At 28.5% G+C, this 25028-nt stretch overlaps 3 protein-coding genes, 1 long non-coding RNA gene and 2 other non-coding genes across 6 annotated transcripts; 3 read left to right on the top strand and 3 right to left on the bottom strand.

Annotated features, from left to right (window-relative positions):
- The first annotated feature begins 2210 nt into the window (after positions 1–2210).
- LOC145180860 (uncharacterized) lies at positions 2211–9928 on the top strand. The gene is made up of 2 exons (XM_090071278.1): positions 2211–3270; positions 8287–9928. Exons 1-2 carry the CDS (start codon positions 2305–2307, stop codon positions 9226–9228), a joined length of 1908 nt encoding a protein of 635 aa, XP_089927404.1. The 5' UTR covers positions 2211–2304; the 3' UTR covers positions 9229–9928.
- A 1551-nt stretch (positions 9929–11479) lies between these two features.
- On the bottom strand, positions 11480–14111 carry LOC149879134 (uncharacterized). Its single transcript, XM_090071704.1, has 4 exons — positions 13312–14111; positions 13031–13166; positions 12726–12858; positions 11480–11952 (listed from the first exon to the last, which is right to left on the bottom strand). Exons 1-4 carry the CDS (start codon positions 13968–13970, stop codon positions 11867–11869), a joined length of 1014 nt encoding a protein of 337 aa, XP_089927830.1. The 5' UTR covers positions 13971–14111; the 3' UTR covers positions 11480–11866.
- Positions 14112–14132: 21 nt separating this feature from the next.
- Positions 14133–14430, top strand: LOC149879133 (signal recognition particle RNA). The gene has a single exon (XR_016447196.1).
- A 690-nt stretch (positions 14431–15120) lies between these two features.
- Trnaa-ugc (transfer RNA alanine (anticodon UGC)) lies at positions 15121–15192 on the bottom strand. Its single transcript has one exon. It is a non-coding gene; the product is annotated as a tRNA-Ala (tRNA).
- Positions 15193–16214: 1022 nt separating this feature from the next.
- Positions 16215–16829, top strand: LOC149879131 (uncharacterized). The gene is made up of 2 exons (XR_016447045.1): positions 16215–16431; positions 16567–16829. It is a non-coding gene; the product is annotated as an uncharacterized LOC149879131 (long non-coding RNA).
- Positions 16830–22932: 6103 nt separating this feature from the next.
- On the bottom strand, positions 22933–23479 carry LOC149879130 (uncharacterized). The gene is made up of 2 exons (XM_090071145.1): positions 23358–23479; positions 22933–23223 (listed from the first exon to the last, which is right to left on the bottom strand). The coding sequence occupies exons 1-2, from the start codon at positions 23433–23435 to the stop codon at positions 22942–22944; spliced, it is 360 nt and encodes a 119-aa protein (XP_089927271.1). The 5' UTR covers positions 23436–23479; the 3' UTR covers positions 22933–22941.
- Between the last annotated feature and the right edge of the window lie 1549 nt (positions 23480–25028).

The raw sequence follows: 25028 nt of genomic DNA, 5'->3' as shown, positions 1-25028 counted from the left end.
CTATTTATAGATTTATTCTTAACTCTGATGGTCCAGTTGTTATATTAAAAATCTGTGTTGAGCGCGTTGAGGCATTACAAAAGGCCAATAATTTTCAAAAAAAAAGTTTGATGATTTTTGTTCGTTGCTCCACAGTCTATTAGTTTATTTCAATTTCAGATGTTTTATTAAACAAATCTAAAAATAATTAGATTTGATTAAACTTTTCAAATTTTACTTTTACTAATCTAGAAAAAATTAGATTTAATAACGTTAAACTAAGAAATTATATATAGCTCAAATCCATTCGTTTCTATCACGCCACCCTGATCATTGAGAATAAATTTATGGCTTCATGTTTTTCGTCATTTTCTCAATGTTTCAGTTTCGTTATGAGAGCATTAGTCACGTTGCGATTAATCTCTTTGTACAACAATAAATGCAGTAATCTGATTTGGCAATCAGATAGTAGATCACGTGTTTCCGTGAATATATTTTAGTGCATTAACTTATCTCTGAAGTCAATTTATCAATCTATTATAAAAAATGCATGAACGATATAAAAAGAGCTTTTTAATTTTGATTCCGTGGGAGTTGTTAAAAAAAGCTTTAAAATTTTCTCGGAGATTTATAAAACTCCTCCTGATGCTAATTCCTTTTGGTATTTGATATGTTGAAAATATCTCTAGTTTTTTAAAGTTTAACGGATTTGAGCTTTTGTAATACATGGCAGGCATTAGGTCTCTCTTTTGGGCATTCAATTTTTAAGTAATTAAAATCTATTGCGTAAAAGTGAGACTTAATGCCTGCCAAGTAATTTAAAAAACTTGTTAAATTAGATTTTAAAACGAAAAAAATTGTTAGAAGCTGAATATGCGAACTGGTTTGAGAAAAGAAACAATCAGGGCTGCAGTTAAAAGCTTCAGAAAATTTGCCAAACAAAAGAAGTTAGCGGGAAAGCTATGGTTACCTGAAAACCATGGTGACCTCAAAACCACGGTTCATACAGTTATGGTTAAACGATTTGTGTTATAAATAGTTGTATTGCGGTACGGTAATGGGACATTTGTTTAAATCGCTTACAATAAGAAAATGGTAAAAATAATGGAAAACAGTTTAATCTGCAAATGTTGCAAGCATAAAGAACCTTTAAAGAGTTTTTTGTTTTCATAATTGTCTCAACTGCGTTGCTTGTAGAAAAACCACATTGGTGTTAATTTTTGAAAAATTTCATGCTGATGATGCACCCATATTGGCATGACTCCTCCTTTTTTAAATATTTTATGCTTATTTATTTCATATTTATTTAAATGTTTAATAAGTAGTGTGAGGTGTTTGGTTTTACAAGTGTTTTATTACTTGTTGTATGAAGGATGGTTGATGGGTTAAGAAGGTATGAGTTCGAGGGTTAAGGAATGTGGAGGCTGGGGTAGAGGTTAAGGGTCTAGGAACCGTTTGGTTAGAAAAAAGCAAAGATTAATTGTTAAAGGCATAAAGTTGTGTTGTTCGTCTTCAGTAAATTCTATTACGCAATAGTTCTTAATATTATGCAATATTATGCAATAATTCTTAATATAATCTTCTATTAATGTGTAATGGTGGTTAGCACTCTTTTATTCATTTCGTTCATAAAGTTACAAATGTTTTTTTACTCTCCTTGTAGTGCCTAACATCGCAAATGTGCAATCGTTTTTATCAATTATTCCTCCTTTACTCTTCTTCTTTATATCTCTTTCTTCTTTTTCTTTTGTTAGGAACGGCAAAACTTCCGCTTACTTTTCTTGAACCAAAATTTTCTCTCATTTCTGTTTAACTTTTCGCTTTTTTTTTATATTCATCAGAAATTTCTACTTTTTCTCTCTTTTTTTTTTTTTTGTTCACCCACAAAAACTTCTTGTTTATCCAAAAAGTTTTTGCTCATCCAAAACTGCTCTAAATTTATTTTTTGAGCTTTTATACTTCTCTATTATTGTTTGTATTTGTTGCTACACCTACTGTTCATTTATCGACTTGTAAAAAGGTCTCCTCGTTACGTCTTTTCTTAATTGCTGCTTTTAATTTTTTCTTCATTTTACGCTTTATCATTTATTAAAAGGACAGGTTGAATAAGTTTTTGTGTGTTTGTCTTTTGTTAATCGCTGTTTTTAATTTAATTCTCCCTCCTCACAGTATTGAGGTTTTCTTAAATCTGATGAAAGAAATATTAATATTTTTATAAATATTGTCATAAACTGTTTGGCAAATGATAATGTTGAAGGCGTTCTTTTTAGATAAATTTCTTCAAATTATTTATAAACTAATGTTTTAAACCTAAATTTTAAACGAATGAATGGGGATGCTTGGTTCAAAATTTTGTCACTCAGCACAATTGATGCCGTTGCATTACTTGGAAACCTGTTGATGATTTTGGTTTTTTTTAAGAAGAAGAAACTTCGCAACTTTCAGAATGCTTTTATATTCAATATGGCGTTCGCTGATTTTATGCAAGCCTTTTTAATAATGCCAACCGCTCTTATCAGCATTTACTTCTCAAAATGGATCTTCACTAAGCAAGCATGCAACATATTCGGATCAATAAAAATAACCCTTTCTATAGCCTCTGTATCCTCCTTATCTGGAATTAGTCTTCAAAGGTATTGCTTTGTTGTAAGAAAGATGAGACGCACAAAAACTAAAAATGCAGTGAAGTTTGGTATTACTTTTGTGTGGATTGCTTCTGTAATTCTATCCACCACACCTTTTTACGGTTGGGGTGAGTTTGATTTCGTGGTGGGAAAAGAAGTGTGTACGATTCGTTTTGAGAAAAATATTGGACAAGCCTTGATGATGGCGACAGTTGGAATGCTATTTAATATTACTACCATGGTTACATTTTATTGTCTCATATATAAAAAACTTCGTTACTATAAAACTCATTACAATCGCTCAAAAAAAGGTCAAATCTTAAAAGTCTTAAAGCAGAATGAGATTTCTTTGATTGAGCTAAAAGGATCGCATAGAACAACTAAAAAGGATCGAAGAAGAATTAAGTTTCATATAAATAAAGCTACAAAGTTGAGCCCAAAGGAATTTCAGCTTTTAAAGACAATTGGAATTGTGGTGATAGCTTTTTTGGTTTGCTGGGCACCATACACTATTTTTAATCTTACTCGGGTTTTTACATTAATTGATCTTGATTATTTAGACACAATTACAATGTGGCTGGGTTTTCTAAATAGTGCGTTAAACCCCTTGATCTATGGTGTGTTAAATAAGCAGTTTCAACGCGCAATGCTAGATATATTGCTTTGCCGAAAAATCTAAACTTGATGCTATATTAAGATGATTGAAGATGATTGAAGATGGTCGCAACCAAATATTCTGAATCAATAATAAAAGTCATTGTATTCCAAACTTTGTCAGTTTTCTTTTTATCGATCTTTTAATTTGTTCTTATATAAAAATATTTCACTACAAAAATTTCATCATAGATAATTCACTACCAATCAATGATTCCTAAACGATTGTTTGCTTAACCTTATGTGTTACTTTAGTGAAATAATGAAACTTGATATGATGTTTTTCGTAAACGAATCTTGTGTAATGTAGACTTCAAATACATTAAGTTAACATTTATCTTCAATAGAAACTTAGAAATCTAGTGAAAAGAAATGCTAACCTAATGATTTAGAATTACACAAGATCCGTTTAAGAAACCTTTAAAAGTTAAATAGTCAAACCTTTTTAACTTTTCATTGAAAACGAAATATCATATTTCATAAAATCAAATAGGAAATAATACAAGAGTTTTTTTTTTTTTTTTTTTTTTTCAAATTTAAGATATCCTTTTTTTCCTTTTACAAAAAATATTATTATTTGTATTACCATGATAAAAACCACCTTTAGATCATATATAATTATGCCGGAAAGTGGTTTTTATTAAACTTTATCCGATAATATTCCTTATTTATAGTCATTGTTAAATATATTATATTTGCATTCTTTAAATTTTTACTTAATATAAAACTAGTTTCTTATTCATGCATCCTTTTCTGTTGGGAACTTTTATCTTTGGTCAAATTTATCTTACTATGTTTATCATCTTGTTCTGTTTATTATCTTGTTCTGTTTATTATCTTTTTCTGTTTACTATGTTGTTCTGTTTATTATCTTGTTATGTTTATCAACTTATTCGGTTAATGCGGTTTCATTTCTTCGTTTTTTAAAGGTTTGCATAGCTACTTTTTTCACGTTCCTTCCTCTTTAATGAAAAAACAAACTTTGAGCTTTCTAGTTAACTCCAACTCCAGCTGTTTGAGGGAATATACAATTTACAGATTGATATACCAAGGACCATACAAGTAACCACCTAATTTTCTCATCCGTTTTTTGTTCGTTTAACGAATGCAAAACAACACAGTGATTTTCTCGCATTGTTTGATTGATTGAAAGTTAATGCAAGGAGAGAATAGTTTTAGATAAATAAAAAAATGCTTTAAAACAATTTTTTTGAAACATAATAGAAAAACAGGTGCAAATGCATTTTTTTAGAGAACCAAAGGAAAAACTTCCGAAGAAGTTGACTTTATTTTTTTGTTGAATTTTGTCAAAAGTCGGAAAACACTATAAAATTTTAATTTATTAAAATTTAAAATTTTTAATGTTTTTGGTTTTTTTAATTTCTCAAAAAAAAAAAAAAAAGAAAAGAAACACGATTTCACGAATTTTGAATTTTTTTTTTTTTTTTATTGGTCTCTTGCTTTTTTTAGAGGAATGTTTCAAGGGGAAGTACCTTCAGTGATTTATTATAGTATCTACTGATTAATCTGCCTGTTAGTTAACTTAAAGCATCTGCAGTGTTTTTATAAACTCAGGCAGCTGCAGGATGTTTTCTTCCATGCAGCGATTTTTATAATCATCAAACGTTTAAACTTTACAGTTTATCGCTTGTTTAAAAGTAATAATTTAATTAGTTAACAATTAGATAACGAAATGAATAACATGTAGAAATAAAAAATAATTTGCATTGAACTTGTCTAATATGGTTGGATATATATATATATATATATATATATCAGAAAGGCAGCAACGTTCTCAGATAATGAAATAAATGGTAAAAATGTCTTTTCAAAAAATGAAGTTTACAGTCATGTTGAATCCAAGAACACAAAACTCCTGTATACTAACAACCAAATCCGGATGATTTTCTACATGAAAGCCTTCTCCTTGTTATCCATTTATCTTACTAACTATGGTCTGGTATGTAATTTATGCTTCAATTTTCTCAAAGCATAAATGTTTAAATTATGTGCTGAAAACAATTACACTCAGCTCTCAGTGGCTAAGCAAACTGTTTCATAAAAGTTTTAAAAGAAGAAAGATGGATTAATGGGAAAATGATTTTCTCTCTGCTTACAATTGAATCATTCACAATGTTTGGCAAATCCACTTCAAGTAACATTCTTTTTGGAAATATTATTCTTTTGATATGACAAATCGAATGGCACGCAAGAACATTTTCTTGTTATTGTATGGCAGCCGTTCTGTTGATCCATAACGCTTGTCATACAATGAAAAGATGGCAGTACAACTGAAATATCGCTGAGCCTTAACTTTTTTTGTAACTCCATACCGTACCATGTATATACTTCTAGTTTAATCTTACGGTTGTTTTACAGTCTGAGCATTTGGTATTGAACTTTATATGACATTTACATTGCGCTACAAATACTTATAATTCCACTTGAGTTGTATTTTGAAATCATTCGGGCAATTATGAGTTAAGTAAATGAATATTTTTTTGCCTGCAATAATGTGCTTTGATCTGCTTTGAAGGAACTATGCTTATTATGAATGATTCTTTGACCCATTACCATATTTATTTCTTACAACTTTTCAGTTCATTTTAAGTTTAAAGTTGGTACGATTTTAAGGTGAACTTAAAAAAGTGTTAGTTTTAAAAATGTTAATAATAAAAATAAACAAATATTTCTTAACAAACAAATATATCCTAATTAATATTAATGTTAATGAAGAAGGATGTTAATGAAAAAATGCAAACAAGATTAATTATAAAAAACGCACACATAGGACTTTTTTTAAACATCCGCAAAAATATACTGAAAAACACGTATTGCAATAATTTTCCACTCAATAGAGAAGCATAGAAGCAGCCTGGAGCCTGGGCTCAAAACAAGCTTAAATTTTCTTAACATTATTTCGTGTTTGTGAAAACGTAAAATTTAAAAAATATCTTTGTACATGAATCTTTGAAATTTTTCGTTTCTGACTTTTCATCGCAATTATTTCTTTAAAAACTAATTGAATATCATTGTTAAAAATTATCCATCCAGCTTAATGAGCATTAGATAATTTTGTTCAACGACAGCATAAATGCACGCATGAGTTTCGATTTGGTTTGCAGATTTAAATTTTATCCCCATAGCTTTTTCTGACAATGCTACAAATATATCTTTTCTCACTTGATTTTTTACAAGGATCAATTTATGCAACTCTAAATATTTTCGTCCAGTGGCAGTGCCGTCTGAAAACGTGGGAAATTGCCCAATTAGCGATCTCATACAATCTTTCTTTCTGATAAGTTGTTTGAAACTTTGGTTTAATAGTCAAGCGAGAAATAAATTTTTCAAGTTTAAAAAAAGTAATGACAAAAAGCGACATCGCCGCAGCCTGAGAGTTGGGTGATGTCTCATATTAAAAATGTTGGTTTGATAAATTGACCATTTATTCAGCTTTTTTTTCGTTGGTAAGTAGGGCAATTAACCTTCGTCTGTTAGGAAGAGGGAAGGGGTTTTGAAAAAAGGAAATTAGTACTTTTCTAAAGCCCCTACAATTTTGTTATGTTGGCTGCAGCTAGCTGGCCTTTTTCATTCATCAATTTTTCAAAGGTTGTCAAAAGTTATTTTTGAAAAAATGGTGTAATAAAACGGTGTTAATCTTTTGTTGTTTCGAAATATGAACTAAGAAAAGTTTTCCTTATAAAAAAAGAGTTTAGAGAAAAAAATCTTTTTTTATTGTAATGTTTTTCTACCAAAATATTATTACCAAAGTTAATATTATTACCAAAATGAATTTTAAAACAACGGACCAGATCTTTTTTTATTGTAATGTTTTTCTACCAAAATATTATTACCAAAGTTAATATTATTACCAAAATGAATTTTAAAACAACGGACCAGATCTTTTTTTATTGTAATGTTTTTCTACCAAAATATTATTACCAAAGTTAATATTATTACCAAAATGAATTTTAAAACAACGGACCAGATCTTTTTTTATTGTAATGTTTTTCTACCAAAATATTATTACCAAAGTTAATATTATTACCAAAATGAATTTTAAAACAACGGACCAGATCTTTTTTTATTGTAATGTTTTTCTACCAAAATATTATTACCAAAGTATTACTTTGATGCAAATTCATTTTTTTTATTCCAGCTTTCAAAACAAAAACCTTTCCAACAAACTGGAAGGCAAACAACGGACCAGATCTGGTTTACTTTTTTTATTGGGCAACTTTTTATTGCGTTTACAATGAAGTACATTTTGCCAAAATAATGTAATGTTTTACTTTTTTTTTCTCATCGTAGGTCGATACATCTTAAGATTGCCTAAAATAAATTCGCACAATATTGTTTTGTTTTAGAGCTCAGAGACAGGTGTTAGGCTATATCCATCTGTTTGTTTCTATGGACCACTTAACACAATTAAAACAGGCCGTCTATGTTCAATATTTTTCTAGGTGTGCCATTTGAAAAGTATATATTTATAAAAGAGAAACTTGTAAGAATTCTATGTTAAAATTAAAAATAATTTGATAAATATTTTGTATCATTTCGTGAACTGTGTTCTTTATATAATAAGGCACTGCAGTCAAAGGAGTCTGGAACTATTAACTGCAATTAAGTTTTTGTGGCTTAGTTGGTAGAAATGGAAAAATGTAAGGAGAAAATCTCGTTTTTCGCGGTGATAACTTCGATTTTAGGAGAAAATGATTTTGAATAGAGATTTCTCAAATGAGTAACTCAGAATCGAGGTTGATAATTGTGAGTTTAATGGTTCTATTTGAGATAAGAAAAAACCTATTTACCTGTAAGCCGGCGAAAAGATGTAGGCAAAAACTTTATAATTACTGTTGTATGTTCAAGGTTGTAAACACTTCTTTCAGTATATTTTGTTTTTTCATTTATTTTGCTTTTCATGATTTGCGTCCGTTTTTGTACAAGACAAATAAGTTATTTTTTTTATAGAGTATTTCGTTTTATATGTTTGAAAATATCTTATAATTTTATTGAAATGCAACAATAAATAATGGACGTTGAAACTTGGCTTAAAATTTTATCTCTCGTCATAATCAATTTAATTGCTTTTTTTGGAAATCTACTGATGCTTGCAGTATGTTTTAATTCGAAGAAACTTCGCAAGTTTCAAAATGCTTTTATTTTCAACATGGCGTTAGCTGACTTCATGCAAGCAGTATTAATAATGCCAACGGCTTTCTTCACCATTTATTACTCGAAATGGATTTTTAGCAGCAATGCATGCAAGGCTTTCGCAGCAATAAAGGCAACTATTTCTTTGGTATCTATCTACTCTTTGGCTGGAATAGGTCTTCAGAGGTACTTTTTCGTAGTGAGAAATACAACCCAATTGAAATCAAAGAATTTTTTAATATTTGGAATGGCTATTGTTTGGGGTTTTTCTTTGATTTTATCAACAACTCCTTATTATGGATTTGGTAAATACGGGCTTGAGCTCGGAAGAGAAGTTTGCACAATTCTTTTTGATAAAAACATCTCTCACAGTTTGATTATAGCGTTGACAGCTATCATAATCAATATTGTTGTTATCATCAAGTGCTATTACCGCATATATAGTGAGCTACGTAATTCCAAAGTTGCCCATCAGTTAGAGAACGCTTCAAGTCCAAGCACAGTTTGGAACGAGGATTCTTTGCAAAACGAAAAAAAAATTCTGGAGAAAAAGAACTTCAAAATTAACAAGAAAGAACTTCAGCTCTTGAAAATAATAAGCATTGTTGTGGTTACATTTGTGCTTTGCTGGGTGCCTTATGCTATTTTTAACTTAATAAGAGCACTAAAGTTGTCAGGGAACATCAAGCGTATCAACACTATTACAACTTGGCTAGGCTTTTTGAACAGTTCACTAAACCCCCTGATTTACGGAGTACTTAACAAACAATTTCAAAAAGCGATGATTAATATTTTATTTTGCAGAAAAAAACAATAAAAAATATTTAATATTTGAATTAAAAGACTAATTAAACTAAAATATGAAATTTTTCCTTTAAACAATTTTTTACAGATCCAGTCGTAAAAAAAAAAAAAAACAAACAAAAAAAACTAGTTAATCAAAATTGCATTTTTTACCCTCCCTTTTGATAGGTGATTTTAGTAAATTATAGTTGACTCTTATGAACTTTTCTTTTTGCTAAAACCATAAATGACACATAAAAATGAATATAAAATACTTTTTTTTGTTGTTGCTAAAATTGATAAAAATTCTGCACAAAAACAAGAAAAAATTAAAACAAAGAATTAAATAAAAATTATGAAACGAACCTAAAACACTATAGTTACTAGATGCAAAGAGATAGATATAAATTAGATTCAAATTTGATTAGAAAGGCCAAAAGCTTTGAACTTACAGAGCCACAAATAAATAAAATTAATATGTGAGGTCGAAATTAATATGTGAGGAAGTAATTTAACATTTACATTTGGATTTAGCATCCTCAAAATCAATTTGAAAAAATCACCTATCTATATAAAGGGGATTTTTGGCGCAGACCCGTGTAATTTACGTCAACATTATTTACTAGCATACGAATTAAAGTAATTGGTTTTGTATAGATGGAGTCAGTAAACACAAGAGTAACAGCTCAGAGCAACGACTGTGACAGCTACTTTAAATGTCCCACCTAAAATTTAAAACCTGAATTATCAAGACTAGAAATTTTGCATCGGAGTTTTATTTTTTTCGTTACTAACGAATAGTAACGAAGAAAGAAACTTCCATATTAGATATTTAAAATAAATTGACTTTAAAATGATTCATATATATATAAACACGTAAAAAGTTTTAAAGTTCCGCAAAAACAACAGACTTACTCTACCTTACATTATCTTGCTTCAACCCTTAAAATATCGCATAAATCTGATATTAGATTAAAACTGTTAAATTTATTTTGCAAAATTAACAAATTATGTATGATTATAAACATCTCGCACCAAAAACTTTTGCTGTTTTAAACACATTAAGAGTTCAATTTAATAAATTTCGAAAAATTCGGTTTATCTTAAAAGACTAATAAAGAAATTTGTACTTGATTCGTTTAAACTGGTTTTTTATACGGAAAAACCAAATACCGATCCTTATTTACAATCGTCATTAAATTCGTCATACATAAGTTACATAAATTAGCATAATAAAGTAATAAAAGTAATATAATAAGATAAATAAATAATAAAATAAAAAAAAATTATACGTTTTACCAGCCTGAAAGGACCAATGATAATACAAAGCAAAGCAAAAATTTATTATTGCCAGTTTAAGTAAAACGGCTATCGGCATTAAAAACTTGCTTCACTTTTTCTAACGGAATTTTTGTGAAATTAGACATCTAGTAAACATATCATTAGGCATGTTATTTTAGTTTTACGGTAAAACGAAAAGGTTGGCTTAGCAACCAAATTCCCGCCTTTTTAAAAAATTTTAATATTCCGCATGTCACAAAATGTATTTGGCATGTATTAAATCATTTGAAAGAGGATTCTTAGTTCTACCGAAAAATTTTTTTTTTTTCTTGTTTTTGTTTGAGTAAGTTTATGTTAATTTTCAGGTCATTAAAATGAATATAAAGTTTAGAAAAATGAGCATTTTTAACTTTTTCCCTCTTTTTGCCTTAAATCAAGGGTTAACGACCTCAAAAAGCTGATCACGACATTTGAGCTGTGTATAAAAAGGATGCCATAGCTGAAAGAACCGCTCGTAATTGGTATGCAAACTTCAAAAATGGAAATTTTGACCTCAAAACGTACCTCGTTTGATTGTCCAGTTTAGTTCGATGAGAGCAATTAGACCAACTTTTCCACGAAATTTTGCGTCAAACGACAAGGAAACTGGAAGAGAAAATGGAATGCTTCCACTGTTATAGAGAAGCAACTTTACTCGATGGGAAAGGTTCGTAAGTGTTAGAATATGCTTTAAGTGAAAACAATAAAAATTAAGAAGCCACAATCTCCATTTAATTGTTTGCTTGTCACCAGCCATAATTTCTTTACCGAAAAAAAAAAAGTTATTGGCGACGAAAAATGGTGCCTGTAAATAAATATGAAGTAGCGCAAAGAATAACTTGGCCCTTATAAACATATAGTGAAGTTTCAATAAATTACAAAATGCGCCCTGCTTAAATTCAAGTTTTAATTCAACTTATAAATTTTGCAACATCAAACTAAAAAAAAAAAAACATTTTTTATACACAGGTGTAGTTTTTTTTAAAAACGTCGAAAGATAACTCCTATATATATTCAAATTGATAACATAGTAATAATAACACGACATTAAAAAATATTAAATCTAAGTATAGAAAAAAAGAAGTTTTAAAAAAATTGCAATTTAAGCATAAAAAATATTTGCTAACTATAACTATTTATTTAACTACAAATAAATCATAAAAAGTATAAGAAAGTAGAAAAATACAATTTTTCAAAAACTATATAATATACAATAAATACAATATACATATATGTATATATATATACACTCATGATAAGTATTTTTATGTGTTTGTGTGTGTGTGTGTGTGTGTGTGTGTGTGTGTGTCTACACACACATATATACATACTTGTCATGAGTATCTAATGTTTTAATCATATTCTGAGCCAATAACAATACTCAATTGGCTTCCAACAACACTTGTACTGTGGAACCATCTGTTTGTGTCTAATACAACTAAGAAAGTAACACAGAGAATTAAAATTTATCTTACTAAACTAAAACAAATTAATCTTATAAAAATCTTTTATTACACAGAGTATCCCCTGGGAACCTTAATTCTAATAGTCCAACAAAGCTTAAACAATAAGCATGATTTGGTTACTTGAACTTGATTACATTTAATAATGTTAAAGTCAAGTTAAGGAACCAACCAAATTTATCTAATTATGTAATTATCTAAAATTATGTAATTTATCTAATATTGTTAAAAAGAATTCCTAAACTTTTAAAAGGGTCTAACAAATTGCATTTACCACATTTTTTAGATAGCAGTACAGTAGTTAAAAAATTACTATGGATTTGAAAAAATGAAAAAATGTATTTTTATATTGAGTTTGTTAGTAAAATTTAGAAGTTTAAAGATTAGTTTTAAATCTCACATTTTTTCTCATATTTTAAGTCTTACATTATAGGAAAAATACAATCTGTTAGGCACTGAATATTTAAATTTTTTTTACTCATAATCAAATACAGAAATTCATAGTCACCACAATCAGCAAATCCCTTATTCAAAAGCAATATTTTAAAGTTTAACCTACAAAAGATTAACTCCGAAAATTTCAAATATTTAGCTAACATGAAATTACCTTTAAGAAATTAATCAGAAGAATGTCAAACTATGTTAATATTGAAATATGGTTTCTTTAGTGATTATAATTATAGACTGTAATATTTTACACAAATAATGTACTAAAAGAAATGTGAAATAGTATTTATAATTCTTATACTTATCTCTCCTGGTTTAACAATAGCCCTCAGCTCATAAACACATTTATAGTAGCATTCAGGAGGAGGTTTTAAGATCCATTCTTTTTCTCCTTTAATTTGTGCTTGCCATGAAGGATACTGAACTGCATCAATCTAAAGAATTACGTTAATATTCTTAAAAATTTTGAAACAATAAAATTTCGAAGAACAGACTTTATAGCAAAGATATATATATATATATATATATATATATATATATATATATATATATATATATATATATATATATATAAAATTAAAATACATAATTTTTTTAGCAACATACATGCATGTGTGCACCATATCCAGGGGTACCCATAAACAACCAATCAGTATGACTTGATTCCATTTCAATAGATAAAAAATATGGGCGATTGTAATGTTTTCGAAGAATATTTGCAACATCTGGATCACAATTACTCCTGGATGTGAATTAAAGTCAAAAACTAAATTATATTATAATATCTAATGTATATTTTTTATCATGCAAGTCATGGACGCATAAAATTTACTTCAGATATATATAAATCAGTGAATCACATATCAGGTGTAATTTCAAAAGCTTACCATCCAATATACCAAGGTTCACTTTTCATTTGTTTCATTTCAAAAGGCATTTGAAAAACATCATCAAGACTTTTAAACTTGGTTTTGTAGGGAAAAAATTGACAAACTTGACGAGAAGCACTTTTAGTGCTTATTGTGTAGACAGATTCTATATAATCAAAACTAAATGTATCCAATGCAGACCAGTTTTTAGCACCATCAGTTACTATAATTGGTATACCAGAATAAGCGTATTTCTCTTCAAATTTTTTTTGACTTAAATTGGATACTTTTTCAATGTCAGAAAGTCCTTTACAAAAACTACATTCTACTGGGGGACGGAATGGGTCCAGCATAGTTTCTGATAACTCGATTATACAAGGATCTGTATCTAAATTATTGCCAGTTATATATGTTGACCAAAGAGCCACAGTTTTAGCTTCAATTATAGAACCCTTGACAGCAGCAAGTAAAACTAAAGCAGTTACTATTATTATTATCGCAAAACGTATCCATAGCTCAATTATAAATGTTAAAACATTGAAACTAGATTCTTCGTGTCTTTTCATAAAACTGATACTTTTAATGTCATTGTCTTGTATTTGTAATACTTTTGCTTTATAATTTAGCTTTGAGAAACGTATTTTTGCAAGCTCAAAGTCTGCATCATTGAACGGCATTACTAGAGAAATGTTCTGAACCTCTTCCTCTATTTAGATTTTTTATAATTCATCTTGAATATCTTTTTACTCGACTAAACTTTAATGTATTTTCCTTTAGCGAAAACTAGAGCTTAATAATTTTAAGTATTTTAAATGTTAAATTTCACGTGGAAGCTATAAGCTGGGTGTAGCGGCGTGCACCTGTAATCGAGCTACTTCGAGGCTAAACTTTCGAACGGCTTGAGTTCGGGACCACTGTCGGTTAGTTGTCTATGTCGATCAGGCGTCCGCGCTAAGCTCAGTGTCAACATGGTCATCGGGGAGAAGTCCTCGATGTACCAGGTTCGATAATGAAGAACGTACCGGCCCAGGACGGAAACGTAGCAGGCAAAAGTTCTCGCATTGAGCAGTAGTGGGATAGCGCTTGTGAATAGGTGGTAACCGGCAGCCCGCGCGAGATAGTCGAACGAAGCTCTTTTGAATGTTAATTAAATCCGTGTATTTTATGCACCTTTGAATGAATTTTTCTAGTACACCAAAGTGCAGTATGTAAGATGGCTAATGACAATATTGATAGAAAAACTAACCATACTCTTCAGAAGAATTTTGTAAGAAAAGCCAAGAAAGTCTCCTAGATATTTTATCATTAGCTTTTTTTTAAAACAAAATGTTAAACATTGAACCCATGTTTCTCATGGATTCAATGTTTAACATTTTGTTTTAAGGCGGTCAACCCCAATAAAAAACATTTCTTTAAATTTTAGATTTGTGAAAAAGTTTAATTATTATATTTCAAGCATTTAGAACATGATAAAAGTAAATTTATTGGCCAAATTTGGGTTTAAAATGATTCAGACCTGCTACACATTAATGAATTACGTAAGTCAGAAATCCACCAACGAAAGTAAATCAACAAGGCTGAGTGAAATTAAAATTCTTGGATAAAGAACGAACAGAAAAACTTTTAATGAATCTGGAGCATTTAAAATAACATTTTATTTTTGGTTTCTGATTATCTCCATATTAAATTTTTAGCAAACTGCACAAAAATAAAACGAAATATCTCTTGATTGGTTTACTCTTTTACTTTAAAATTTTCCCAACTTGTTTTAAATACATCGTACGGGTCTGTTAACAAAACTCATATTTTTTAAAAAAAATAGAAAAATGGAGGAGCGGGGTTTCGAACCCCGGGCCTCTCGCATGCAAAGCGAGCGCTCTACCACTGAGCTACACCCCCTGTATATTATTAGGAAAATATAAAATATATATAGAATTTTATCAATTTATATCAGTTTATTCTCATTTAAAAAAATCAAGATCATTTATGTAAAGAATTTGTCAATTCTAATCATCATAGCAAAACATAGTGTAAATATTAGCTAATTTTACAGTTATACATGAAAAACTCTGTGTACAACTGCAAAATAGGCATCTAATACATAGTTTGGTCCATCAAATTGATGAAATATTAATTTTTTCAATATTTTTACTATTTTAAATATACTATTTTTATAAATAAATTGAGGTAGTATTTATTGGTTGGTTAACAATAATAAATTTATTGCAAGATACTTTACTTAAAAAGTCTGAAAGTGGTAAATCCCCATTATTAAATTTTTCTTTAAAATAATCAATACAAAATCAAAAACACCTGAAATACGTTAAAATTATTGTTTATTCATTTTTTTTCACAAGAAACCTTGCTTGCCCAACTTTGACCTTGCTTATCAATACCATTTATCTAAAAGTGGGGAAAATTGAATACAAGTTATCTCCAGATCAATGTAACTTTATGATGCTGAAAATTTCAGATTTGTAAAAGATTAGTAAACGTTATGAACCAAAATTATTCATTGTGAATTTAATTGAAGCTTTTTAGATTTTTTGAAAGTTTTCAATCAAATTTAACGCAGTAAACATAAATTGACACTTTAGTTACTTGTAATTTCTTGTTCACACTAACAAAACCGAGTTTTAATAACACTCCCTTTTAAAACGGTGTTTTATTTAGATACCGCATTTTTAAACTCATTTATTTGAAACAGGGGGCCAATGCTATAAACAATTCGAAGTTTTTTTCGAGAAAAAAAATCTTTCGTAAAAACGCAATTTTTCACATACGAAAAAAAGTTCGTAATCTCAAAGAATTTATCGCTGTTTGTATTTTTTTCGGCCATTGCTATAAAGCATAAAACGTATACGTCACTAAAATTCACGGACTTTTTTTATCCGTAATACGACATTGATAGCAATTTTTATTTTAATTTTTATTTAGTAGGCCTACTTAATAAACTTTATTAGTTATTAAGTAGGCTGTGCTGTCTATTCTATTTTTATAAATATTTTTACATTCTAGTATTTTGTGTTTGAAAAAACTGTGTAAAATTAAAATAGGAACATGGATTTAATTTTTTCGGATGAAGACTTAGATTTCGAAGTTGCAGAAAATGAGCTTCGCCACCGATTGCCTCGAGAGGTTGGTGTTTCAAACATTACTTAAAATTACTAAATTTTGATGTTTTTTTAATGATTTTTTATTGAATAAAATCAGAAATCATACTAAATAGGCGAAGAAATTATATTTTTGTTTTGTTTTTCAATTACATTTTAGTTTAATGACCGCTTTTTTAACGAAGATGTTTCTGACAACGTTTTTCGAGAGCAGTATCGAGTCCCAAGAGCTTTATTAGATTTTTAGAAACTAGGCTTAAAGATGATTTGCAACATTATACTAAGCGAAATAAAAGCATTTCAGTACGTTTCCAGATAATGGTATTTCTTCATTTTATTGGCACAAATGTTTTTTTTCATGTTCTCAGAGACTGTCATGGAATCTCTACCAACACAATTTATCGTATTACACACAGTGTAGGAGAGGCTATTTTCAATGTTAGTGTATTAAGTTAATAAAACTATTGAAAGTATATATATATATATATATATATATATATATATATATATATATATATATATATATATATATATATATATATATATATATATATATATATATATATATATATATATATATATATATACTTTCATTTTTTTTTTAATAATTTTTTTTAATAATTGTATTCATCAATAAGTTTGGCAATTTTTTCAGCAACAGTTTCAGCTTTGCCATCTTTTAAACGCAGTGCATCAAGTTTCACGTCAGTTCTTTCATTCTGAAGTACAACTACCTGATATTCCTTATCATCTATTCGTTTGCCGTCAAAGTGTAAGGACCACTGTTCCATTTTAAGTTGTTGTATCATTTCTTTTTTTAATTTACCTGCCTCTTTGAATGTGGACTTGTAAATTGCTGATTGACTTGGAGTTGGAATATCAATACCTTGTTATGATAATACATTGCATATTTTAGCAGCTTTCTTTGTGGAAACTCCACTTGATGTAACCGTACTTACAGCAAATTTACTTTTGTAGTGCTTTCTAGTTTTTTTCTGAGTGTCCTCATCATCGTCTTTATCACCGTCGTCGTCTTCATCATCTTCACTCTTACTTTTGCAGTTTTCAGATTCAGTACCACTGTCTGTGGTAGACAGGACTTGTGATGTGGAAGGTATTGCTGTTCCAGACTGGACTTTCCTTCTCTTGGAAGGGTGAATGGTTTCTTTACTTGCCACTTGTCCTGTTGAGTACCCCACCTGTCCTTTACTTTCTTTTTGTAGGTGGTATAGACGTTTATCTTCCGAGGATAACCACTGGCCATTCACTTTCGTGATGTCAAATAATGCATTGAGAACATCATATTTTCCACGCTTGACACATTCATCATAGACCTTCAGCACCTTCATAAGCTTTGCTCTTATCACTTGATCAGACACATGTGGAAAATTCAGTTTATTGTCCCACAATTTTGTAATTTCCTTAGAAATTTGGTCTATTCGTTCTTTTCTTCCTTTAACATATGCTCCGAGAAACTGGTATCTTCCTACGATCTGCAATTGAAGTGGTATTCTGGATTTTTCATCGAGTGAATGTTCTTCTACAGCCACGCTTCCTCTTCTTCTGTGTGACTCTTGAAATCTCACCAAATTTTTAGTCCAAGTCTTCTTGTTCTTTGTTACTGTGGTATGACTTTTCTTGTGAGACATCATATAATATTGTTACGACTTTACGGATAGCTGAGCGTAAATATCCGTTTAATAAAGTCGTTTAATTAATAAAATACTTTAACTGTATAGCAATCCAATTATAGTTCGATAATCCAGTCAATGTTGATAACAGTTCGATAATCCAGTCCGTATCCTAACGATAATGCTACAACTACTTATACTTCGAACACTTACAGCGTCTTTAGTTCGCTACAGTAGTTCCTTATTAGCTCAGTTACACGCAGAGTACTTCATAGAACTATTCACATTATCAACACTGAGCTCACATTAGCAACACTGAGAATTAAGCTGAGAATTAAGCTTAAGATTAAAACATCGGTCAAAAATGAATGTATAAAAATGGTAAATCAAATTTTTATTTTGGGGGTGACCTTTTTTTGTTGCAGAAAGCTATTTGGGCCGTTTTTCATGATTTTAGGTAAAAGTTCATCGATTTATGATACAGGAAACATTTTATTTGAAAAAAAATTAAAAAGTCATATCCCTAATATATATATATATATTACATATATATAAAATTGATATATACTATACATTACATCATTTTATCATTGTTAATTTTATATATTGTAATATATCTCTGCTGTTGCAACTGTTTTTGAATATAATGATTAAATTGCCATTATTATTACCCTTGTTATATATCATTAGCACTATTAGTAGTTTACTTCACATTAGTTTATAACTATTTGTGTGTAAACTTGAATGTAAAATCTTTATTTAGAAAAATATGATTGATTGATTACATACTTATATTATGTTAATATATACTATATATTACATACTTATACTATAACATTTGTATATATATATATATATATATATGTGTGTGTGTGTGTGTGTGTGTGTGTGTGTGTGTGTGTGTGTGTGTGTGTGTGTGTGTGTGTGTGTGTGTGTGTGTGTATATATATATATATATATATATATATATATATATACATGCAAGGCCGGATTAAGGGTCTTGGGGGCCGGGAGCCGAAAAATATTTGGGACCCATTTCCTAAAAACGTGTATTTTAAAATGAATGCAAAAACATAAGATTACTTTTTTATTTAAATAGAAACTTTTCTTGCTTTCACGTTTGCAAAATCAATTACAACATCTTGAAAATTTGTATTTTTTAACAGTGTTCTTTCAATTGTCATTAAACAAAGAGCATTTAAACGATCGTTTAACATTGAGGAACGGAGATCATTCTTAGCTATTGCCATTTTTGAAAATGCTCTCTCTGCACTACAATTAGTAATGGGAAGAGTAAGAAAAATCCGATATGCGATGTCAACATTGGGAAAAACTGATTCTAACTTTTTCCTACGAATTGCTTGTAAACATTCAAGTGCTGATATATTCTTCTCATTAGACAATTTCTTCATAACTTGTTGATGAAATGTATGAAACATTTCCTCTGCCCTGGTTTCCTCGGTTTTCTAAGTGTTTAGCAAGAATGGATCAAATTTTGCTAAGAACTCTAAGGCCCCGAGAAAATTTCCATTACTGAAGTCATCTATTTCTTCTGAATCACCTCTAAGAGCTAGACCTCGACTGCACAAAATTTTCAACCATTTAACAACTCTTCTCAGAACTTCCCTATAGTAACGCTTTTGCTCCAACTGCTGTTTTAAATGAATATCAATTTTTCCTTTTAATGTAACTTTTCCAAAATAGCACTGGACTACATCAGAATGCTGCTTGCTTTGTTCGTGTCTATGTATAGAACTCAGTCCATGTGCCCAGTCGTTGAATCCAGATCCAAAATTGTCGTCTGAATCTTGAAAAAGCAAGCAGAAGAAACAAAATATTTTTCCTGTGGATGGTGAATAGATAAGCCAGTCTCTCTTTCGAATTTCACCATTTTTCAACTTAAAAGAAAAACAGATGAGAGCAGCACCTTATTTTGGTATTTGTTACTTTTTTAGATTTTTCAAAACTTTTGTCTTCAACATTTTGATCAGGAATTTCTTTCATAGAAATGCAGTAACGCTGTGCTTCTTTCAAATCCCTCCACAATGCTGGGTCAGATTGACATATTAACAAACTGGACTAAAACAAAAAACGTTGCAGTTTAAGTTAACGATTAAAGATAATAATGCGTTTAATAATATTACTCATAACAAAAATAATAACAATAATGATAATAAAAGCAGCAATAACAAAAGAAATAATAATAATGGTAATAACAATAATAACAATAAGTTTAACTATTTATTCTTTCCTCTAAATTCCAAGGTATTCTTACATTGCCATATGACACATTTTCTTGCTGCGCTGTTGAATTGTTCATTGAAGAATTATCTGTTACGTTCTGCAGTTGGATTTGATTCAAATGAAAAACATTGATTCTCCTCTAATGTTTTATCAGGAGATCGGAAAAAATTAGTCAATTTTGGGATTTTTTAAAATGTTGTTTGCTGTCTGTCACATTTATTTTTTTTTTCAGTTTGCGTTTTAAATTTCCGCTTAGATATTTTCTGTACATTATTGTCCAATTATTGCAAAAATAATTGTAATCTTAATTTATAACTCTTTAGTGGTAAAAAAAAAAAAAGAAGTAAAAAACTAACATTTCAAAAAATATATAAAATATTTAATACATATTTAACAATGAATATAAAAAAATAAAAAAATCTCAAATGAAATAAAAAAATTCAAATCAAAATGTCAATTCGCATTTCTTGATAAATAATTAAGCAGTTTAGCATTTAACTTGTATCCGTTTATTTTACTTTTTCAAGTAAGTAAAAAAAGATAAAAATTGTTCGAACTTTTTTCCAATACAGTTCGAACGTGTTCAAGTTCGAACTTTTTTTTTAAAAGTTTAGAGTTTTTATTTTTAATTACATGAGAAATTAATGGAATTAATTTGATTAGAAATTATCAAAATTATTTCCTTAGAAATTAATAAAACTAATTTAGAATGTCAAGTCATATATAATAAAAAAAATAATATAAACGTTGAAAATCGGGGACCCCACTGATACCCTAATTTTTGGGGGCCGGGCGCCTAGGCTCCCAGGAACCCGGGTTAATCCGGCATTGCATACATGTAATTATACATATTTTTATTTAAATAGTTTGCTAATTAAAACATACCAAGCTTCCCCAGAAGAACCTCTTTGTTTTCTCTGATCTTTATTGCTAGTAACATTTTAAGTTCTTTAGACAGCATTTTATTTTGTTGTGTATTTGTGTATTATGGCATATTTTATTTTGTTGTGTATTTGTGTATTATATGGCATATTTGTCGACTGTTTACACTTTTCTTTAGTCAACCACTATGAAAAATTTGTTTAACCAAAATAACTATCGAAAACCTACATAAATAAGCATGGAATGTTAAATTCATGCATGCATTGTTAACGAAACACAACAAGGAACTGAATAATCGATTAAATGCACATTTTAAGTAATTGCTTTATTATGGAGTTACCAAAATCCTTTTCAGTTTCGTCGATAAAATATCAACATAAAAACACAAACAAAGAATGTTCAATGATTTTGAAGCGCTAACGTTGTTCCAACAATGGCCGCCAAAAATCACGAAGAAAATATCTAAAATTGAGATCTGGGGCCAATGCTATAAACATAAAAAACGAAGTTTTTTCCGTAAAACACGAAGTTTTTACCGTAAAAAGCGAAGAAAAAAAAAGTCCATTGCTATAAACATTCAAAAAACTCCGTTTTTAAGATAAAAACTTCGCTATTAAATCCAATGCTATAAACGAACAAGGGAATCGCCTTTTCAGATAAAAAATGCGTTTTTTCGAAAAAAAACTTCAGATAGATTTTTGATCTCAATTTTAGATATTTTCTTCGTGATTTTTGGCGGCCATTGTTGGAACAACGTTAGCGCTTCAAAATCATTGAACATTCTTTGTTTGTGTTTTTATGAAGATATTTTATAGATAAAACTTAAAAGGATTTTGGTAACTTCATAATAAACTAATTACTTAAAATCTGCATTTAATCGATTATTCAGTTCCTTGTTGTGCTTCGTTAACAATGCATGCATGAATTTATAATTCCATACTTATTTATGAAGGTTTTCGATAGTAATTTTGGTTAAACAAATTTTTCATAGTGTTTGACTAAAGAAAAGTATAAATAGTCGATAAATATGCCATATAATACACAAATACACAACAAAATAATACACAAATACACAACAAAATAAAATGCTGTTTAAAGAACTTAAAATGTTACTAGCAATAAAGATCAGAGAAAACAAAGAGGTTCTTCTTGGGAAGCTTAGTATGTTTTAATCAGCAAACTATTTAAATAAAAATATGTATTGCTACATTATATTTTATATATATGTATATATGTATATATGTATATATGATATATATATATATATATATATATATATATATATATATATATGTATATATATGTATATATATGTATATATACATACCTATACATATATATATATATATATATATATATATATATATATATATATATATATATATATATATATATATATATTACAAATGTTATTGTATAAGTATGTAATATATAATATATAGTATATATTAACATAATATAAGTATGTAATCAATCAATCATATTTCTAAATAAAGATTTTACATTCAAGTTTATATACAAATAGTTATAAACTAATGTAAAGTAAACTACTAACAGTGCTAATGATATATAACAAGGGTAATAATAATGGCAATTTAATCATTCTATTCAAAAACAGCAGAGATATATTACAGTATATAAAATTAACAATGATAACATGATGTAATGTATAGTATATATCAATTTTATATATATATATATATATATATATATATATATATATATATATATATATGTAAATATATATATACTTACAATAGTTTTATTAACTTAATACACTAACATTGAAAATAGCTTCTCCAACACTGTATAATACGATAAATTGTGTTGGTAAAGATTCCATGACAGTCTCTGAGAACATGAAAAAAAACATTTGTGCCAATAAAATGAAGAAATACCATTATTTGGAAAAGTACTGAAATGCTTTTATTTCGCTTAGTGTAATGTTGCAAATCATATTTAAGCCTAGTTTCTAAAAAATCTAATACAGCTTTTGGGACTCGATACTGCTCTCGAAAAACGTTGTCAGAAACATCTTCGTTAAAAAAGCGACCATTTAACTAAAATGATATTGAAAAACAAAACAAAAATATAATTTCTGCGCCTATTTAGTATGATTTCTGATTTTGTTCGATAAAAAATCATTAAAAAATATATATATATAGTAATTTTAAGTAATGTTTTAAACACCAACCTCTCGAGGCAATCGGTGGCGAAGCTCATTTTCTTCAACTTCGAAATCAAAGTCTTCATCCGAAAAAATTAAATCCATGTTCCTATTTTAATTTTACACAATTTTTTTAAACACCAAATACTAGAATGTAAAAATATTCATTTAAATAGAATAGACAGCACAGCATACTTAATGACTAATAAAATTTATTAAGTAGGCCTACTAAATAAAATTTACAATAAAAATTACTATTATATTACTACTATATATTACGGATAAAAAAAGTTCGTGAATTTTAGTGACGTATGCGTTTTATGCTTTATAGCAATGGCCGAAAAAAATACAAACAGCGATAAATTCTTCGAGATTACGAACTTTTTTTCGTACGTGAAAAATTTCGTTTTTACGAAAGATTTTTTTTCTCGAAAAAAACTTCGAATTGTTTATAGCATTGGCCCCAAAAATCTATCTGAAGTTTTTTTTCGAAAAAACGCATTTTTTATCTGAAAAGGCGATTCCCTTGTTCGTTTATAGCATTGGATTTAATAGCGAAGTTTTTATCTTAAAAACGGAGTTTTTTGAATGTTTATAGCAATGGACTTTTTTTTTCTTCGCTTTTTACGGTAAAAACTTCGTGTTTTACGGAAAAAACTTCGTTTTTTATGTTTATAGCATTGGCCCAGGGTTTAAAAAGCAGTGTGAACGGAAAAATGCGTCACAAGTTTAAGTAACCACGATTAAAACAAGTTTTATTTTTGGTGTGAATAGGGTATAAGTGAATTAATATTGAAAACATCCTGAAAATTTCAAGTCACCGTTTTTGTTCCGAACTAAAACTAAGCTTTGAAATTTTCGAGTTCATAAAAAACGACCATTGGGGAAAAACGCAAAAAATTTTTCCCCAATCTTTAATTCAAATTTAGTAAATTAAAATCCTCCACTTTTACATTTTGGTTCCTTTTCTAGTTCTTTTTTCAGATCAAATGTCTTTTTTTAATGCCTCTGAGCTTGAACAAGTGCTTTGATGATGAAAAATGGGTTGATCAAAAAACACATATTTTTCTTTCACTTCTTTATTAATTTTGTTAAACAGAACTTCAAAACCGTGTTCTATGATAAATATTACATTAAAAAAAATCAATTTTTTAAAAAATGACTTTTTTCAAAAAGATAAAAGCCAAATTGGAATGTACCACCTTCAGGGATCATTCAAAAATGTAAAAAAACTATTTTAATCTCCTGTCACCTCACGACGGTAAATTGTGTAGACAAAAATCAGAAAAACAATGTCTTCTAAATTTGAATTTGAAATTTTTATTTCATTAAGAACACTTTAAAACAAAAATATCCAAAATGTAAAGTTTCTTAGACCGTTACAAAGATATGAAGCGTCAATGTCAAAACATTTGGTCAAATTCGTATGTCGGGGTTTAAAAGATCAGTTTTAAAGGTAGCGTTTTAACATAATGTAATTATTTTTCCCAGACATATATATATATTATATATATATATATATATATATATATATATATATATATATATATATATATATATATATATATATATATATATATATATATATATATATATATATATATATATATATACACACACACACACATCGTTGGAAAGAACTTTAAATCTACTTTTCAAAAATCATTACTAAAGTTTTGAGTAATTTCACTGAATGTT

Source organism: Hydra viridissima, unplaced genomic scaffold, assembly GCF_058129835.1.
Source record: "Hydra viridissima isolate aposymbiotic clone 2 unplaced genomic scaffold, HvirCarnegie_v1 scaffold_14, whole genome shotgun sequence".
Taxonomy (NCBI): Eukaryota; Metazoa; Cnidaria; class Hydrozoa; order Anthoathecata; family Hydridae; genus Hydra; species Hydra viridissima.
The sequence above is the reverse complement of the archived record's forward strand: the minus strand, read 5'-3'. Positions and strand labels throughout refer to the sequence as shown.

Bases quoted from the DNA above. Each gene is read 5' to 3' on its own strand.
- LOC145180860 (XM_090071278.1), top strand. From the start codon at position 2,305: ATGAATGGGGATGCTTGGTTCAAAATTTTGTCACTCAGCACAATTGAT. The intron at 3,271-8,286 runs CGAAAAATCTAA...ATGCAACAATAA, and splicing joins TGCTAGATATATTGCTTTGC to ATAATGGACGTTGAAACTTG.
- LOC149879134 (XM_090071704.1), bottom strand. From the start codon at position 13,970: ATGCCGTTCAATGATGCAGACTTTGAGCTTGCAAAAATACGTTTCTCA. The intron at 13,167-13,311 runs GTAAGCTTTTGA...ATTCACATCCAG, and splicing joins GAACCTTGGTATATTGGATG to GAGTAATTGTGATCCAGATG. The intron at 11,953-12,725 runs GTATAAGAATTA...TTACTTTCTTAG, and splicing joins TGTTAAACCAGGAGAGATAA to TTGTATTAGACACAAACAGA.
- LOC149879130 (XM_090071145.1), bottom strand. From the start codon at position 23,435: ATGGATTTAATTTTTTCGGATGAAGACTTTGATTTCGAAGTTGAAGAA. The intron at 23,224-23,357 runs GTTGGTGTTTAA...ATATCATTTTAG, and splicing joins GCCACCGATTGCCTCGAGAG to TTAAATGGTCGCTTTTTTAA.